Genomic DNA, 20944 nt, shown 5'->3' with positions numbered 1-20944 from the left:
TGTCTGCATTTAAGTAGAAGCCCCCCGCTCACCCACCCCACCCCCCACCTCACTGCCGTTTGCCTTCTGCTAGCCAGGATGGCTGGTGCAGAGAGACAGAGTTTTTTGCTGAGTGAGTTGGCTGGCTGGGTGCCAGGGCCAAGCAGACGGAGCCAAGGCCTGGCTGGCTCAGGGAGGATGCTGAGCTGTAGCAAAGCCTTTGGAGATTGCCCCGTCTTGAATGAAGGGAGGACCCAGCACTGCTGAAGGGGACTAAGCTTCCCATTTTTAGATGCATTCCCACTCGGCAGGCAGCAATTCCTCTCGGGCTGACATCATTGTATCAACAGGACTATTTAAGCTGGCCCAGGAGAGAAAGAGAGGGAGCTTTGGGACATCGCTTACACGGAGACCCCTGGCAGCATGGCCCCCAAGAAGGACCTCCCAGTGAAGCGGCCGGTAGCCCCACCTGCCAAGCCAGCAGCTAAACCAGCTGGGCCAAAACCAGGATTCCTGGCAGGTAAAAGCAAAGTGCCAGAAACAGTGCCAGCACCACCAGCACCTGCACCGGAGAAGCCTAAGGAGCCATCCATCGACCTTTCCAAAGTGGTGGTAAGTGAGGCCCTGGAGGAAGAGTTGAAGTTGCGAGGAACTCATTTCTTCCCAAAGGAAGGAGGACGCAACAGCCGCCATTTATTTATTTATTTATTTATTTATTTATTTATTTATTTATTTATTTATTTGTTTATTTCTTTATTTATTTATTTATTTATTTATTTATTCCAATACACAGTGAGGGTTTTAGTGGGTATATATCTTTAGTGGGTATATATCTATATACACATAGTAAAATACATGATGAAGGTTATAGAGGAGATACTCATAGTAAAATATATCTAAGAAATAATAAAAAAGAAGATATAGGAATAGAATATATCAATGAAAGAATAGAAGACCCATCTTGGGTCCTTTTCTCTCCCTCAAAAGCAAAGCCTCGAGATTAAGATTTTAATTAAGATTGATTGTTTCCTCATTGCTTATTTGACCTCTGTGACAATCATTAAGTGCTGTACCTCATGATTCTTGACAAATGTATCTTTTTCTTTTATGTATACTGACAGCATATGCACCAAAGACAAATTCCTTGTGTGTCCAATCACACTTGGCCAATAAAGAATTCTGTTCTATTCTATTCTATTCTATTCTACTCTACTCTACTCTACTCTACTCTACTCTACTCTACTCTACTCTACTCCATTCCATTCCATTCCATTCTATTCTACCCTACCCTATTCTATTCTACTCTACCCTACCCTATTCTATTCCATTCTATTCTATTCTTGCCTTCTGTAAGAGTCTGAAGACTCACTTATGCCACCAGGTCTGGGGCCATTAGATCTTTGCCCCCTGCCCAACAAATGTATTGAGAGAATGTAGAGTGAATGGAATGATGGTTTTCTAAGGTTTCTGGGGTTGTTTTTTTAAAGATTTTTCATTAGTTAATTGGATTTAAGATATTGTGTACTGTATATTTTGTTATGTTGTGAGCCGCCCCGAGTCCCCAGAGAGGGGCAGCATAGAAATCCAATTAATAAATAATAAATATTCTATTCTATTCTGTTCTATTCTATTCATGTTTAAACTGAGGGATGCCACACCTCAGAACTAGGCATGGGAAGAATAAACACACTAATATTTGGCTTCGAATATGAAGTGTAGAGAGACTTCACTTAGTGACCCCAATTGGGACAGGCATCTCGGTCATTAAACAAACTGGTCGCTAAAGTGAAACCTCAACTATGTTTACTATTTTACTTTAGCTTTCCTTTGCTTTACAGACCTGCAAAGGTCATAAATGTGAGGATTGTCTACAAAGTTACGTCTTCATCACAACTGCAAACAGTTGTTATATGAGAAAGGCAATAAATGAAGAGGCTACCTATGATCACATTATTAGGAGGAGGCGACTAAATAACCCATTAATGGAAAAAACACCCTGTTCCATTTATTGTCTTCTTCTTGCTGGATATAAATATAAGAGTAGCCCCTGTGTTTGAGTTTGTGTGATTTCCTCAGGCAAAATGTACGCAACTGTGCTTAGGAAAGATAAAATGGTTTGAGAAAGGCATCGCTTTCCATGTTTTGTTCCTTGTTTCCCTTCTCTGGTTATAAGGTGTGTGAAATTTTAAAATGCAAAATCTCTGTATCAGAGGTAGAGAGTAAAATAAACATATGGAGCATGAACAGAAATATTTTTTAACCCACTAGATTTTGTGGGCAGAAGGAAATCAAATATACCCTCCTCTACCCTCACATGATATATATACAGTATATATATTTCAAAATTGGGCAGAAGAGCTGTCAGTTTCAGGACCTGATTGCTAGAGAGAGAAGAAAAATACTAACTTCTGCATACCTACCAGACATCATCTTTCCTGGTCCTTCTGTAGATTCTGGACTACACTCCCCATCAGCTCTGGCCCTGTTGGTAGGGAGTGATGGTAGGCATCACCAAGGGAGCATTATTTATTTATTTATTTATTTATTTATTTATTTATTTATTTATTTATTTATTTATTTATTTATTTATTTATTTATTGTTTGTTTGTTTTGTTTTGTTTTGTTTTGTTTTGTTTTGATTTGATTTGATTTGATTTGATTTGATTTGATTTGATTTGATTTGATTTGATTTGATTTGATTTGATTTGATTTGATTTGATTTGATTTGATTTGATTTGATTTGATTTGATTTGATTTGATTTGATTTGATTTGATTTGATTTGATTTGATTTGATTTGATTTGATTTGATTTGTATGCTGCCCCTCTCCGCAGACTCGGGGCGGCTAACAACAGTAATAAAACAGCATATAATAATAATCCAATACTAAAAACAGTTAAAAACCCATTATTATAAAAACCAAACATACACCCCGACATACCATGCATAAAATTGTAAAGGCCTAGGGGGAAAGCGTATCTCAATTCCCCCATGCCTGGCAGCAGGGGTGGGTTTTAAGCAGCTTTCCTAAGGCAAGGAGGGTGGGGGCAATTCTAATCTCTGGGGGGAGTTGGTTCCAGAGGGCCAGGGCCGCCACATAGAAGGCTCTTCCCCTGGGTCCTGCCAAGTGACATTGTTTAGTTGACGGGACCCGGAGAAGACCCACTCTGTGGGACCTAACTGGTCGCTGGGATTCGTGCAGCAGAAGGCGGTCCCTGAGATAATCTGGTCCGGTGCCATGAAGGGCTTTATAGGTCATAACCAACACTTTGAATTGTGACCGGAAACTGATTGGCAACCAATGCAGACTGCGGAGTGTTGGTGTAACATGGGCATATTTGGGAAATCCCATGATTGCTTTCGCAGCTGCATTCTGCACAATCTGAAGTTTCCGAACACTTTTCAAAGGTAGCCCCATGTAGAGAGCGTTACAGTAGTTGAGCCTCGAGGTGATGAGGGCATGAGTGACTGAGCAATGAGTCCCGGTCCAAATAGGGCCGGAACTGGTGCACCAGGCGAACCTGGGCAAACGCCCCCCTCGCCACAGCTGAAAGATGGTTCTCTAATGAGAGCTGTGGATCGAGGAGGATGCCCAAGTTGCGGACCCTCTCTGAGGTGGTCAATAATTCCCCCCCAGGGTGATGGACGGACAGATGGAATTGTCCTTGGGAGGCAAGACCCACAACCACTCCGTCTTGTCTGGGTTGAGTTTGAGTTTGTTGACACCAAGAACAACAACTACTCCTATAAATAATCAAGAACCAGGCAAATGTCAGATGCAAACTAAACCATGGGAAACTAATCTTGTTTTATTATTATTGCTAAATTCTGATATTTATTTTGTGAGAGCTGTGTCTTCCTTTAACTTGACTTGCAATCTCCATTGGAAGCAGTGTGGTCTCTCCCAGGCAGGGGTGGGCTACTGCCCAGATGCGGGGGGGACGGACACGCAGTGGGGTAACAAAAATAGAGCTCCACCCCAGAGCACCCAATTTGCACTGAAAGAAGTTGAAAGAAAATGCACGGCGTCCTGCATAAGCCACACCCACAGTGTGGTAGTAAAAATTTTGATAGCCCTTCTCTGCTCCTAGGAGTCAAGTAGCTTTTGAACTTCCTGCGACATTTCAAAATCATTTATTTTATTTCATCGGTTTAGCTATAGTTCTCATTTCTCAAAAAAGTAAACGAACAATGGAGTCACTTTCTGAAATTAAGTTTTTGTGGTACAGGAAATTACAAAGTTGGTGGTACGAGTGGAATGAGAGTTGTAATAAACAGACAATTCACTAGAGGTGTTTCGAATTTCCCTTTGTAAGAGATTTTGTGTTTACTTAAAAATTACTAGTGAAATTACAATAGCAATCAGAAAGTTGCTCAATTGTTTGCAGAAAATTTAATAGCTGTATTCCTTTGGATTTTGCTGAGTGTGTCCCTTTATTACATTCTAGATAAGTTAATCTTGCTTATTTAATATATCTCACTTGAATTGGAATAACAGATGCCATAGAAAATTATACAGTACAGTGGCATAATTGTTTGCTTCCCAGGGCATCTGGATAGGCAAAATTAGAAAGAGAAGAGAATGCTGAATTGATCTTTAACTTGAGCTGAACACCTGCTATCTTTTTTTTTAAATGCAAGATTTGTACAAATTCCTGTTTAATTTTTGCCAGTATGTACAATGTTCCCTCGATTTTCACGGGGGATGCGTTCTGAGACTGCCCACGAAAGTCGAATTTCCGCGAAGTAGAGATGTGGAAGTAAATACACTACAGTGATCCCCCGCTCGTTGCGAGGGTTCCGTTCCAGGACCCCCCGCAACGAGTGGGTTTTCGCGAAGTAGCGCTGCGGAAGTAAAAACACCATCTGCGCATGTGCAGATGGTGTTTTTAACTTCCGCAGCGCTAGCGAGGAGCTGAAGATTGGGGGCGGCGCGGCTGTTTTAAAACGTCGCCGCCGACATGGGGGGCTCGCTAGCACCCCCCCGAACCCCCAACCCGGGTTTGGGGGGGTGCTAGCAAGCCCCCCATGTCGGCGGCGACGTTTTAAAACACCCGCGCGGCTTTCCAATGAGTCCCGAAGACAAACGCGGAAGTTTGACGTTTGTCTTCGGGACTCAATGGAAAGCTCCCATCGTTTTAAAGCAGGCGCGCCGTTCTCCGCTGACTCCTAAAGCGGGGAAGTTCGCCAGGAGTCAGCGGAGAACGGCGCAACTGTTTTAAAACGATCGGAGCTTTCCAATGAGTCCCGAAGACAAACGTCAAACTTCCGCGTTTGTCTTCGGGACTCATTGGAAAGCCGCGCGGGTGTTTTAAAATGTCGCCGCCGACATGGGGGGCTTGCTAGCACCCCCCCAAACCCGGGTTGGGGGTTCAGGGGGGTGCTAGCGAGCCCCCCATGTCGGCGGGGACGTTTTAAAACACCCGCGCGGCTTTCCAATGAGTCCCGAAGACAAACGCGGAAGTTTGACGTTTGTCTTCGGGATTCATTGGAAAGCTCCGATCGTTTTAAAACAGTTGCGCCATTCTCCGCTGACTCCTGGCGAACTTCCCCGCTTTAGGAGTCAGCGGAGAACGGCGCGCCTGCTTTAAAACGATCGGAGCTTTCCAATGAGTCCCGAAGACAAACGTCAAACTTCCGCGTTTGTCTTCGGGACTCATTGGAAAGCTCCGATCGTTTTAAAACAGTTGCGCCGTTCTCCGCTGACTCCTGGCGAACTTCCCAGCTTTAGGAGTCAGCGGAGAACGGCGCGCCTGCTTTAAAACGATCGGAGCTTTCCAATGAGTCCCGAAGACAAACGTCAAACTTCCGCGTTTGTCTTCGGGACTCATTGGAAAGCTCCGATCGTTTTAAAACAGGCGCGCCGTTCTCCGCTGACTCCTGGCGAACTTCCCGGGCGAAGGGCGGGCGAGCGGGTGCTGGGGGGGGGCTTCGCCCTCCCGCCAGCAAGAGGGGGAAGACCCAGGGAAGCCGCCCAGCAGCTGATCTGCCGGGCGCCATCTACGCATGCGTGCCCATAGAAAAAAGGGCACGCATGCGCAGATGGTGTTTTGACTTCCGGGTTCAAAAATCGCAAATTACCCTGTTCGCAATGGTCGGGGACGCAATAACCGGGGGATCACTGTATTTTTGGCTATGAACAGTATCACAAGCCTTCCATTAACACTTTAAACCCCTAAATTACAATTTCCCATTCCCTTAGCAACCATTTAGATTATTACTCACCATGTTTATTTATTAAAGTTTATTTTTAAAAAATGGTTTTTAAAGGCAGACAAAAGTTTGGCAATGACATATGACGTCATCGGGCGGGAAAAACCGTGGAATAGGGGGGGAAACTGCAAAGTATTTTTTAATTAATATTTTTGAAAAACCATGGTAAGGATCGTTCCGCGAAGTTTGAACCCGCGAAAATCGAGGGAACACTGTATACACAAAATGACAAAGAGTGGCTATTAAAAATTCTTGATATAAGTTCAGGGATAAATTATTATACACAAATTTAATTGCAAATAAGAACCTGTATCTTACTTCTGCTCTCAGTTCTTTGTACCGAAGACCAGGCTACCACACCGAAAAAGTCCAACAGTTTTACTATATAATAATGTTAGCTTTGATTTGAAATGTAATGCACAAACCCTATTTCTTGGTCTCTACATTGGACTAAATGCTAAGCATTTAGCACAGCTTTCTGAGTTTAGACATTTGGGAGTCCCCCACCTACTTTCAAGCAACCATGGGCATTTTATGGATAGGAAAAAGAAATAAGATTAACTTCCATTGTTGACTGCTTTCCGCAAACAAATCACAACAGGGTTTTTTTGGGTGGGTGTGGGAGACATTTAGTATGTTTAGAAAATGTAGATGTTGCTGCTGCTGCGTATTATGATGCCCTAAGTTTAGGCATGGTCCAATCCTATTGTACCATAGAGGTTTTTAGTTTTAATTATAGTTCTATTCATTGGGGGGGGGGTGTACTGTGGATGCTTGATTCTATATACGCTGTCATTATGGCAGCATGCAAGACTGAACAAGAAAAGTAAATATTTTAACAAGACCTCTGCTGTCCGACAATGACGACTGGGAATGCTGGCTAGCTAAGGTTAGCGGGAGAGAGGGGAGAGAGATAAATTTAGCAATTGAAAAAGGCTCTTGTTATTTTAAAGACAGGTCCAAACAGCAGGCGCACAAGTCTGGTATTTGGCCTGCGTGCTTAGGAAGCCAGCACAGAGACAGGTGGCTACAAGCAGGGTGGAGGCTTAGTAGCAGAAGAGTGCAGTTATTTCGATCCTACCTCTATAGCCCTGCTTTGTCGGGATGCCACCTTCTGAAAGTGGCAGATCGAGTTGCGAGAGGACCGGAGCGTTCAATCAACAGCCATGTCCTTGTCATGCTTCAGGATTCCTAAAACAGTGAGGTAGGGGTTCCAATTAGGATAACGAACCTAGACCAAGTGCAAAGATGTACATCAATGAGTAGCTACAGCAGGGTTTTTCAGTCTTAGAACCTTTAAAACGTGTGGGCTCCAGTGCTGGGATCCTACGGGTACGCAGAACCGATAGAAAAATTTTGAATTTTTTTCATTTTTTTCCCTTCTGGGCTCTGGGTATGTTTTTCCTATCATAATAAATGAGGTTGAATGTATATAATTTTAGAAGAGCTGTGTGTGTGTGTGTATATATATACACATACAATTTAGAATAGAATAGAATTTTATTGGCCAAGTGTGATTGGACGCACAAGGAATTTGTCTTGGTGCATATGCTCTCAGCGTACATAAGAGAAAAAGATACATTTGTCAAGAATCATTTATATAGCTATGTATATTTTTGTGTGCCTGTGTATAATATGTATGTACACATATGGTATATATACATAGAATTAAATAGTATATTTTTGGTGTTGAGTAATAGTAAATAGATAGGGAAATTGTATCTCTTTGAGGCGAGGAGAGGCCAGGCACCCTAACCCAAACCCTTGCCGTGAGTGACATCAAGTTGCCCATCTTTAAGCCAGTCACATGGCCTTTAAGCCACCCCCAGTCACATGATCATCAAGCCACTCCCACCTGCTCACATGGCCGGGAAGCCTCACCCACAAAATAAGCCATGCCCACAGTGTGGTAGTAACAAAAATTTCAGCCCTTCACTGTTGGGCTCCAACTCTTAAGTTCAAGCAGAACGTGTTATCTAGATCAGGGTTTGTCAACTGTGGTCATTCTAAGCTGTGTGAACTTCAGATCCTAGAATTCCCCAGCCACGAGGGATGAGTTCCAACTTGCCTCGATGCTGGTTCGCTTCCTTCCATACCACATGGCTAATATGCACAGTGGCAAAAAATCCAGGGGGAAAAGCTCAAAACAAGATGGCAACACATGCGCAAAATTTTGAATTTCACTCCTGACCCAAACCCATGCACATTCACATATATCTACACAGTGTTGGAAAATGTAACCTCAATCTGCAGAAAATAATTCACCAGGTTGTGGGGAGGGGACCAAACAATTATTTTTATTTACTAATTTTATGTACTAGATTTCTTAAAATATTGTCGTTATTATTTTTATAAATTATTGAAGGCAATCAAAATATCTAATACCCCTTCCTTCTCCTATTTTCCATACAACAACCCTGTGATGTGAGGTGGGTTGAGAGAAAGGAACTGGCCCAAAGACTTCCAGTCAGATTTCATGCCTAAAGTGACACTAAAGTTCAGAGTTTTTAGTTTCTAACCTGGTATCTTAATCACTAGACCAAATTGGCTCATATCTTGTGCTTACAGCCTAGCAGAGTAAGACTATAAACAGGTACATAAAAATAATAAACTTGGAGGATTATTAAATTTAATGCGTAACGTATGACATCAGACAGTACTTTTTCAGTAAAATATTGAGATGCTCTATTGTTATTTTGTTAAACTCAATACTTGTTGATCCTTTGTCTTCATAACTAACAGTTTAAATTGTAAAAAATATGATGCTTGCTCTGAAGAGCAGAGTTTACTTATTTTAAAGAGACAGCAAATGTAATATATTCTCTAACTAAGCCTTAAAGCAGTGGTCCCCAAACTACGGCCCATGGGCCACATGCGGCCCACTGAGGCCATTTATCTGGCCCACCGGTGAGTGACAAGAGCACAGGGTAAAGAGAGAGAGAGAGAAAGAAATGGGAAAGAGAGGGAGGGAAGGAGAAGTGGAGAGGAATGAAGAAGGGAAGGAAGGAAAGAGAAATGGAGGGAACAAGGAAGAAGGAAGAATGAAATGAATGGAGGGACAGAGGAAGGAAGGACTGTTTTGGGGGGGGTAATTTTTTTAAATTTTTCTCTCAACATACATTCAAACAACACAGTGTACCATCTAATTTTCCATGAATAAAATGCAGTATTTTGTTAGTAACTAATATCAATCATCAAAAAAGTTGCAAAAGCTTTTTTTTCTAATTTTGTTATCCAGTTACATTCATTTTCTTTTAATTAAATTTCCTCCTTAATGTTCCTTCAAAAAGTGCAACACCAATTATATTTCTAACTTATTAACCATTATGCCAAAGTGCTTCCTTCTTTCTTTATACATTTTTCATAAGCCAAGAAAACCTTGTATAGCCCATCAGATGTTAACAAAAGAAAATTAAAAACAAAACATAAACATATATGAATTTCAGATCTTCTCCCCCCTCTAAATAGTACATTCCCATTTTGTTTTTTACTTTAAAACAAGGTATGTGCAGTGTGCATAGGGATTTGTTCATAGTTTTTTTTATAGTCTGGCCCTCCAACAGTCCGAGGGACAGTGAACTGGCCCCCTGTGTAAAAGGTTTGGGGACCCCTGCCTTAAAGATTTATCCTCCTTTTATGCAACTACTTGTCAGTTTAGACTATATGGAGCCAAGGTGAAAAACTGAAATCTCTCTCTCTCACACACACTCTGTTACAAGTTTAATTTGAATTTTGGACTCTGAAAACTCAATAATTACCTAAAGAATAATGTCAATTCTAAAGCTTGCTTTTAAAACAGTACACTTCATTAACAGAGACGTTGATGAACACAAAAGCATCTTGGCCAGTTTGATTTTTTTTTTTTTACTACTGAATAAGGATTTCTGCTTGTTTTGATAAATGACATAATTGTCTACCTCTTTATTCTTTCTAGATTGAGTTCACCAAAGAGCAGTTGGAAGGTGAGTTACTTCCATGTCACTGGCCACCAAGTGACTTGTATTTATTTTACAATTTATTTATGGGTAAACAAACAAACATAAGCAAATGTGCAAGCAACCATTAGTGTAAGACAGTGCTTCTCAAATAGGCGGGTTTTTTTGCACTGAACAATAGCACACAGCACAGATATGACATGCAGAGAACAAACTCTACTGACTTGGCCAGTTAGCCTCAAATTTTACTCCCGAGCAGGCCTCCTCTGGAGTAACCACTCCTGCCTGTTGGTAGCTCTGCGTGCTCTTGCATTAAGAAGAGGAGAAGCTTCTTCTTTTTCATCACTGCTGTGAGGTGCTGGAGGTTCCGAAGGCCCTGACTAAACCTCTGCATCCGGCACCGAGTCCTTGCAGCCTCATCAATGTCTGACTCGGGTGCCAGCTGCACAGGCCACTGACGCATCACCAAATCGGTCTCCTCTTGAACAGGATCTGCTATCAGCTGCATGGGCCGCTATCAGGCCACAATGCTAAGGAGTCTGACTTGCTTGGCAGGCTCATCCTCACAACCTTCAAACTCTACCACTGTTGTGATTCCGTCTGAGGCTCCTCAGGGAACGGCTGAACCTCTGCCGGCTCCATGCTCAGAGGGGGAGGATGAGGAACAGGAGGAGGAGGCCCAGGCAGACGGGGAGGAGGAATATCAGGCCGAGGGAGAGGGAGAACAGCCTGAGTCCCCCGGGGTGGAGCTCTCCCCAGCAAGCAGCCTGGAGTCCTTGGATGAAAATGCACAAGCCATCATCGATCTCAGGCACAGAAGAGCAGCACAATGAAGGGGACAATTAGCCAGGTATTTCCAGCCCTAAATAGGCAACAGCTGGGTTTGGGTGTGGTTCTCCCCAGAAAGGCTGAAAAGGCAGACCCACCCTTCCTGTACTGTGGAGTATTATCTTTGGGAGTCCTGGGACCTGGCTGTGATCTTTGGCGTTTCTGACTCTGGCTTGTGGCCCTGAAGGCTGAAACCTTGGGGGGAAAGACATGGGTCTTATTCTCTACAGTGGTGTGTGTGCCATCAAGAAGTCTGCTGTATTGTCTGGCCGTCATGACTCTGCTGTGAAGCCTCATAGCCTGTCTGTTGGGAAGAACAGGTTTTTCTCTGTGTTTGTTTTTCCAACTATAAAGTGCCTTTGCTTTTACCAGCATGTCTGGCTGCTTTTTTCAGTTGGTGTTGAAGTCTGGGGGCACCCAGACAGAACAACCACCAAGCAGCAAATCCCCACAGTGCTGTGAACCATGACACAATGGCCTGCCATGGCAACAAATCCTCATAAAGGTCTACCATTGTCACATCTCCAACTTAACCATAAAGCAGGGGTAAAATGCTACCGGTTGGGCCTGGTTTGGGTCTACCAGTAGCAGCGGCGGCCAGTGGTTCAGTAGCAGCAACAGTCCAAGGCTCTGCCCACCTGCCTAGATGCCACCATTTTCTTTTTTCCACCCTCTGTGTATGCACAAAACCTGCACACGCGCAGAGGGTGAAAAAGAGTCACATGCTTCCAAACCAGTAGGGAAAGTAAGTATATTATTTTGATATTTGTTGATGTTCAGTTCTGTTCAGTTCTCTAAAGACCAGGTGCCTTCACTGAGTGTCTGACTAAAAGGTAACTTAAATGCATCTTTAGCTGGTTGAGTTTTAAAGCAATGTTTTCTTCCTTGCTGTATGAATGTCCCATGGCATGTCATTGATGTCATCAGTAATGACCCCATCAGAGGCTGAGATTTGCCCAGCTCTTCTGGCCCACTCCTCCACCCACCCACCCACTCCCGCCCGTCAGTTGCTGAACTCTGCCTTCATAGCCACTTGGTTTCTATTCCTGGAGAGGCCTAATGACCTGGCTCCCACAACTGGAGAAATCCCCTGGAGAAGCATTATGCTGGCTCTTAACAGCCATAGGCTTAATGCTCTTTTGGAAGAATTCATAAGCGTGGGTCACTTAGACAATCTGTCACCATGGCCTGAGCCTGTCCGCCCATACCCTCAACACATGTTAAGGAAAAAGAGAGAGAGTTGGCTGCTTTGCCCATTGGCAGGTGACACTGAATGGGATGCGGCAGAATTATCCCACATTAAAATTTGCAAAGGACAGAAACTGTCACCTGTCTTGCTAACAAAAGCAGAAGAAATCAGATGGGATTAGGCAAACAATGCAATAACTCTCAAAATCAGGTTGAATCAAAGGCAAGGTTTATTGCTCTGACAGGACAAGGCAGTTCAAAGCAGTCAAAAAGCAATTGTGTATTGAGAGCTCTATACCAGTGTTTCCCAACCTTGGCAACTTGAAGATATTTGGACTTCAACTCCCAGAATTCCCCAGCCAGCGAATGCTGACTGAGGAATTCTGGGAGTTGAAGTCCAAATATCTTCAAGTTGCCAAGGTTGGGAAACACTGCTCTATACAATGACAGTTCTCAGTATTTATACAATCTAGCCCCAGCAACAGGGCAGCTTCACAAAGATACATTTTTAGCACCAAAAGAAGCCAACCAATCAACATGCAATAAACAAATCTGAACTTTTGACTTTTACCCTGTAACTGGGTAGGTAACTGGGCAAGATATCTAACAAATGCCACACACTTTTTGGTCAGCTTGGGACAGGGAAAGGAATCCTTATTAACACAGCCAGGAGGAAAAACACTTTTAAGTATTCTTAGAACTGGAATGTTGCTATAAAATTGAAGACCCTGCCTAATTAGCTCAGTTGTTAGAGAGAGGGCTAGGTACAGTATATAACAGTGATGGTGAACCTTTTTTTCCTCGGGTACCGAAAGAAGGTGGGTGCCTGCTATCGTGTATGTGTGAGTGCCCACACCCATAATTCAATGCCTTTGGAGGGGCGAAAATGGCTTCCCCCACCCTACGGAGGCCCTCTGGAGGCCAAAAATGGCCTGTTTTCCAACTTCTGGTGGCACCCAGTAGGCTCGTGTTTTGCCCTCCCCAGGCTCCAAAAGCTTCCCTGGAGCTAGGGGAGGGTAAAAACACCTCCCCCATCACCATAGAGGCTCTCTGGAAGCCAAAAATGCCCTCCCAGAGCCCCTGTATGAGCCCAAAACCAGCTAGCTGCCACACACATTTATTTATTTATTTTACTTACTTACTTACTTACTTACTTACTTACTTACTTACTTACTTACATTTGTATGCCGCCCCTCTCCGTAGACTCGGGGCGGCTCACAGCAGTGATAGAAACAATTTACAATACAAATCTAATAATACAAAGTTAAAAACCCATAATTTAAAAAACATGCACACAACACACCATACATAAATTATATAGGCCTTGGGAAGATATTTCAATTCCCCCATGCCTGACAGCGGAGGTGGGTTTTGAGACGTTTACGAAAGGCAAGGAGGGTGGGGGCAATTCTGATCTCTGGGGGGAGTTGGTTCCAGAGGGCCAGGGCCACCACAGAGAAGGCTCTTCCCCTGGGTTCCGCCAAATGACATTGTTTACTCGATGGGATCCAGAGAAGGCCAACTCTGTGGGACCTAACCGGTCGCTGGGATTCGTGCAGCAGAAGGCAGTCCTGGAGATATTCTGGTCCGATGCCATGAAGGGCTTTATAGGTCATAACCAACATTGGAGCTGAGCTAGGGCAATGGCTCATGTGCCAGCAGATATGGCTCCTTGTGCTACCTGTCGCACCCTGTACCATAGGTTCAACATCATTGGTATATAGCATCTGAACTTGGCTCACTACCTGAAGAAATGGGTTGAAATGGAAAGGACCCACCAATAACGACATCCCAGAAAGCCCTTCGAATGATCATTGAATAGCCAAACCCTTCCAGATCACCATCTTCATTTCTCTATGGTAAAAGTATCCCAAGCAGAGTTTGTCATTAGAAGGGAAGCCTCCTTCTTCTAATCGATTAATTGACAACGATTGACAGAAACTGGACAGGGAGATATTGCAGACGACTACGTCCAGTTTCTTAGGATTACATCTGAACCCTCTAGTTGACACTGTTTAGAAGGACAAGCTTGACACTTTATCTCACCTCTGCCGTCAGGCATAGGGGAACTGAGATACCTTCCCCAGGCCTATACTGTTTATGTACGGTATGTTGTGTGCATATTTTTTTAAATTATGGGTTTTTAGTTTTAATTATTAGATTTGTATTATATATTGTTTCCTATTACTGTTGTGAGCCGCCCCGAGTCTACGGAGAGGGGCGGCATACAAATTTAATAGATAGATAGATAGATAGATAGATAGATAGATAGATAGATAGATAGATAGATAGATAGATAGATAGATTGATAGATTGATAGATTGATAGATTGATAGATTGATAGATTGATAGATTGATAGATTGATAGATTGATAGATTGATAGATTGATAGATTGATAGATTGATAGATAAATCTCCATCAAACTCCACCCACCCTCTTCCTTACTGCTCTCCATTCACAGACCACAATATTAAAACTTGATCTGATGTCTCTTAGATTACAAGGAGGCCTTTGGGCTCTTCGATCGGGTTGGCGATGGAAAAATCCAGTTGAGCCAGTGTGCAGACCTGATGAGGGCGTTGGGCCAGAATCCTACTAATGCTGAAATCCGGAAAGTCCTGGGGCACCCCAAGCCTGACGGTAAGTCACCTCTGCTTTACCATGTGCGGGGGGAAATTATAATACTATGACCACAGGATGGCAGCAGATTCCAGATTTAAAGGGATCATATTGGAACATTCAGCCTTCCTTTAAGAACAGGTCTATTCTACCATAGCTGGGAATATAAAGCAGGGAAATATGGCTTATGTATTTCCTTCAATGAGGAAAAACTCTGTCTTCTTGTGACTTAACTGTAATCTGATCTGCAGAAATCAGCAAGCCATGATTTCTGATGCATAGGGAAATAAATATTTTATTTATTATTAATTAATTACAGTGTTCCCTCGATTTTCCTGGGGGATGCGTTCCGAAACCGCCCGCAAAAGTCGAATTTCTGCGAAGTAGAGATGCGGAAGTAAATACACTATTTTTGGCTATGAACAGTGTCACAAGCCTTCCCTTAACACTTTAAACCACTAAATTACAATTTCCCATCCCCGTAGCAACCATTTAGATTATTACTCATCATGTTTATTTATTAAAGTTTATTAAAAAAATATTTATTAAAGGCGGACAAAAGTTTGGCGATGACATATGACATCATCGGGCAGGAAAAACCGTGGTATAGGGGGAAAAAACGCAAAGTATTTTTTACTTAATATTTTTGAAAAAACGTGGTATAGGCTTTTCGCAAAGTTCGAACCCGCAAAAATCGAGGGAACACTGTATTATTATTATTTATTAAATTTATATGTCGCCCCTCTCCGAAGACGGGGTGGCTTACAACATATAAAAACAGTATACATCGAGATATGATTAACTAAAATTAAAATTAAGAATTACATTTAAAAAACTAAAAAAGCCTATTAGCATACACACTTGTCCATTCAAACAAGCCCACTATACATTCATTGGCCAGGGGGTAGAATCTAATGACTCCAAGCTTGGCAGCATAAAGAAGTCTTTAGACTCTTTCGGAAGGCGAGGAGGGTGGGGGCAGTATGAATCTCCAGAGGGAGCTGATTCCAGAGGGCCGGGGCCGCCACAGAGAAGGCTCTTCCTCTGGGTCCCACCAAGTGACATTGTCTTGTTGACGGGACCTGGAAAAGGCCAACTCTGTGGGACCTAACCGGTCACCGGGATTCATGCGGCAGGAGTAAGTATTTATATTTTAATTATATTTATTCATTTATTTATTTGTATTTGTATGCCGCTTAACTCCCAAGGGACTATAAACTCTGTTACAATTATTAAAAGCACACAGCCTCTCTTCTTGAAGACGCTAGGAACCTGCAACACCTTTCGTGAATAAATAAATCAGTATAATTTTAGTATGATTTATATTTGCAAGAATATGTTTAAAAAACTGGACTGACAGTAATTGAATGAAACACAATGGCCTACGGTATAATACATATAATGCTAAACATAAGCAGTAGTCTACTCATTAGAGTAACTGAGTTCAAGAATTTAACTAAGCTGAAATTAAATTTAGCGAAACGTGTGAACTCAGGCAATGTGATTAAGAGAGAATTTAAAATGTAACTGTATATACTCTCCCCTATACCGAACACATAATTTAAATTAAGTGCATAATGTAATCTTTAAAATATAGTGTATCCAAGAGTATGTTTTCCTAATTTAATTTCATTTAAAGTTTACATTTTTCAAACAGTCTGGATTTCAAGAGTTCAGACTGAAAAATCACAGCAAGTTTGGCATAGAAGCCAATCTGGCCTAGAACTTAAACTGGAATGCTGTGAGTTTAGGTTTATCTTAAGCACAAAGCCAGTTGTTTATTATTATTATTATTGTTGTTGTTGTTGTTGTTGTTAATAATAATTCAACTTCTATGCCGCCCAATCCCGAAGAAGGGGTTCGTAAGACGAGGTATCATTGTACTAACTTAGGGCCCAAGAACGGTTCTGATTATAAGCCACAGTTTGTAACAAGGCTGAGCAATTACGGTAATGACCTGGGGCTATATATTGCCAACCCCCCTTTTTCCTTGAGCATTCAACATATCTGATTTAATTGTTTTTAAAGGACATGCAAGTCTCTCAGCAACTTTTTTTTCCTTTACTTTTAATTCCTTAATTAAAGGAGTTCTACCTAGGTGGCGCAGAAGGATGGAAAGTTGGGTGGGAAATTAATGTTTCTTCTCTTTCTCCCACTTTCTGATCGCCTCCAGAGCTGAATTCTAAACGGGTAGAGTTTGAAGAGTTCCTGCCAATGCTGCAGACAGTGGCCAAGAACAAAGATCAAGGCACTTATGAAGATTATGTGGAGGGGCTCAGGGTCTTTGATAAGGAGGGGAACGGAACCGTAATGGGGGCAGAATTGCGCCATGTCCTTGCCACGCTGGGTAAGTATACTGTAATCCCTGCCACCATCATGAAAAAGCACTAAAAAGCTTTACATGGGGAAATTGCCACATTCTGGAGCCACAAAGAACTTCCAAACAGGAAAATTTCATCTTAAACTAAGCTACAGCCTCAATTTACCTCCTTTAGAAATATACTAATCAATAAACATCAGGGTTCTCTTCATCTTCTTTAACACTGATTGTAATCCATGAGTAATTTGAATAGTTTTCTCTCCCTTTAACATTAATATTAGCTCTGTTGTAATGTATGGTGAATTATCCTTTCTCCATTGATGGGGATGTTCTTCTAATTTGATTTAGCTGGGGTGGCACAGTGGTTAGAGTGCAGCACTGCAGGCTACTTCAGCTACTGTAACTGCTAACTGCTAGATGTAGTTCAGCAGTTCAAATCTCACCACCAGCTCAAGGTTGACTCAGCCTTCCATCGTTCCAAAGTGGGTAAAATGAGGACACAGATTGTTGGGGGCAATTTGCTGATTCTGTAAACTGCTTAGAGAGGGCTGAAAAAGCACTATGAAGCGGTGTATAAGTCTAAATGCTGTTGCTATTTACTGTACATTAAAAAATATCAGGTGAAATTTGTGTTTTAGTTGCAAAGTGACATTAGCCTATAAAGATCTTTTTAAAAGTGAAATTGTTGGCTTGTTTACAAAAAATGCACAGCCCTTCGTGTTGTGTGTTTTTGTTGTTGCCTTTTGCTTTTTTTCTCATGCTTTTCCTGTATTTTCTCTAAGTTTTTTTTTACTTTGAAAAACTTTTTACTTTTACTTTTTTTTTTAACTTCCACTTCCAGTTGCTAGGAATTGGGGGCTGGGGGAATATAAACGTAATGAATATTTTGATGAAAGATACACCATCTTCCTTTTTTAATTTTTTTCAGGTGAGAAAATGACAGAAGAAGAAGTGGATTCTCTATTATCAGGGCATGAAGATGCTAATGGATGCATTAATTATGAAGGTAAGATGTTACGCCTGTGGTTGGCTGAGGGGTTATGCAAGATATCTGGTTCAGTTTGATCCTACAAAAACATCAAACATCCGCATCTAACAGGATGCTAGATGAATGTTGGAAGATTCTTGTTTTCACAGAACATCGTATAAATAAGAAACCCCATGGATTTTTTTGTATAAAGCAAAAAAAATGAACATGATATATGTTTTGAGAATTAGATTAGATTTTAGAAAGAAGAGAATAATGGTGCAACTTTAGAGAATGAGGGCAGTTTATAATTGTACTTATAACTATTGTGAAGAAAATTAGAAGCCACTTTGCAGCCTTTTTCATTTATTTATAGTACTTCTACTTTTTTCTTTTTTGGAATCTTAGATTTCTATTTTGTTTCTTTCTCCCCCCCCCCCCCCCCCGGGATTATTCCTTAGTTTATACTCAACTTTAACTTCAATAAAATTATATATTAAAAATTGCATAAGTATGGAATACTAATATTATGCTGATATGGGATCTGTGCAGGGATGAGTTCTAACTTACCGCTCTTCCGGTTTGCTTCTTCCTGTGCTGAATAGCCGTGTCTCATGGGCGCACGCATGCACAGTGGCAAAAACTCTGGGGAGGGGGGGAGCTGAACACAAAATGGCAACGGGTGATCAGTGCCAGAAACTCAGCTTCCGCGCATGCACAGAAGAAGAAAAAAACCAAGAAAAAAATTGAATACAAAACAAACAAACAAAAAACCCAGATGGAGGCCTCCATGGAACAGCACCGACCAATCCAGTTCAGTGATGTCATCATGACATCATCAGCGGTTTTCTACCGGTTTAAGTGAACAAGTCCGAACTGGCAGAAACCCGCCTCTGGATCTTTGTATACCCCAGTACTGATGTAGATGTCAGAATTACCTAAAGCAAGGGTAGGAAAAATTGGCTCTTCGATGACTTGTGGACTTCAACTCCTCAGGAATTCTGGGTGTTGAAGTCCACATGTCATAGAAGAGCCAACACCCTCAAAAATGTCCAAAGATACTTCATTCCTCCACTCGAAACAGAATACCCTACGAAACTAGACTAACAATACTGGATCTAGAAAGCTTAGAACTACGACGCCTAAAACACAATCTAAGTACTGCCCACAAGATCATATGCTGCAATGTTCTGCCTGTCAATGACTACTTCAGCTTCAACCACAACAAGAGTACGCAACAGATTCAAACTTAATGTTAACCGCTGCAAACTTGACTGTAAAAATATGACTTTAACAATCGAGTTGTCTAAGCGTGGAACTCATTACCGGACTCAGTAGTGTCAACCGCTAAGGGCCAACATTTTTACCTTAGACTATCCACGATTGACCTCTCCAGGTTCCTAAGAGGTCAGTAACAGGCATACATAAGTGCACCAGTGTGCCTTTCGTCCCCTGTCCAATTGTCTCTCCTTTATCTCATATATCTTTTCTTCCTTTCATATATCTTCTCTATTTTTATATCTTTTCTTCTATCCTTTTCTTTATATATATTACTGCATGTCTATTCTCTTCAATATGTATTGTGTATTGGATAAATAAATAAATAAATAAATAAATAAATAAATAAATAAATAAATAAACTTTGCCTACCCCTGACCTAAAGGTTAGCAATAGGACTTCAGTTATTTCTCTTATTTATTAAAAATTAAACCTGGGCTAGATGTATTTTTTAGAAAAAGCAATCTAAAAGAAAGTTATGAGATATAATGTCTGCTCTTCCAGTGATGTTTGCATTTTACCACAATGTTTATAGGCTAGTTGTTGGATGAAAGTAAATTAAAATGATATGGTAATACTTTGTAGCGAAGTTCTATCTGTCATCAGCCTGAAGCAACTACAGTAGCAGGGATGGCTGCTGCCTCAAGTTAAAATAAATGTCAAAATAAGTCCTAGGATATAAATTAACCACAGCGGATGGTTTTAATCTCTGAAATTCTCTCCTTTCTTTCTTACAGCATTTGTCAAACATATCATGGCAAGCTGAACGGGGATCTATGAGTAAGTGCAGTATTTCTAAGCATCATTTATACTCTGGATTGATAGGAGCTCCCTAAGTGAATCTCTGTTGACTCTGCTTGTCAAAAGTTGCAAAAGGGGATCACACGTGATGACCAGTGAAGGCCTACTAAAATTTTTACTACCACACTGTGGGCGTGGCTTATGCAGGACGCCCTGCATTTTCTTTCAACATCTTTCAGTGCAAATTGGGTACTCTGGGGTGGAGCTCCATTTTTGCTACCCCACTGCGTTCCACCCTGTCCGGGCAGTAGCCCACCCCTGCTTGTTTCCCTGGGACACAGCAACATGTCATAAATCTGAGCCAAACAGCCAAGTGTCTGAATTTTGTTCATGTGACAATGGGGGTGCTTCAATAGCTGTGTAAAAATACAGGCACTTTTTTCAGGGCCATTATAATTTTTAACGGTCACTAAACAAACTGCTGTAAATCAAGGACTTCCTAACGCAGGGATGTCAAACTTCCAGTTTGTAGGACGGATGTGTCATATGCTGGCCATGCCCACATCCAGTTTAGCAAAGGGGAAAAACAGTCACGATGAGTCGTGTGACTCCTGGCCTATTGCATATATTCAGTGATGGGGTCCTACGGGTACAGACAGGTACGCAGAATCGGTAGAAAAAAATTGAATCCCCCCCCCCCCTTCTGGGCTCTGGGTATGTTTTCCCTATCACAGTAAATGAGGTTGAATGTGTATAATTTTAGAAGAGCTGTGCTTGTGTGTGTGTGTACATACACATACAGTTTATATAGTAGATAATGTACATTTTTGTGTGCCTGTGTGTAATATGTATGTACACATATGGTATATGTACATA

At 41.8% G+C, this 20944-nt stretch overlaps 1 protein-coding gene across 1 annotated transcript; it reads left to right on the top strand.

Moving 5' to 3' along the window:
* Positions 1 to 402: 402 nt before the first annotated feature.
* LOC139158690 (myosin light polypeptide 6-like) lies at positions 403 to 20093 on the top strand. The gene is made up of 6 exons (XM_070736017.1): positions 403 to 591; positions 10126 to 10153; positions 14640 to 14783; positions 16936 to 17109; positions 18011 to 18088; positions 20065 to 20093. Exons 1-6 carry the CDS (start codon positions 403 to 405, stop codon positions 20091 to 20093), a joined length of 642 nt encoding a protein of 213 aa, XP_070592118.1.
* The last annotated feature ends 851 nt before the right edge of the window (positions 20094 to 20944 follow it).

This window comes from Erythrolamprus reginae, chromosome 2 (genome assembly GCF_031021105.1).
Source record: "Erythrolamprus reginae isolate rEryReg1 chromosome 2, rEryReg1.hap1, whole genome shotgun sequence".
NCBI classification, from domain to species: Eukaryota; Metazoa; Chordata; class Lepidosauria; order Squamata; family Dipsadidae; genus Erythrolamprus; species Erythrolamprus reginae.
The sequence above is the reverse complement of the archived record's forward strand: the minus strand, read 5'-3'. Positions and strand labels throughout refer to the sequence as shown.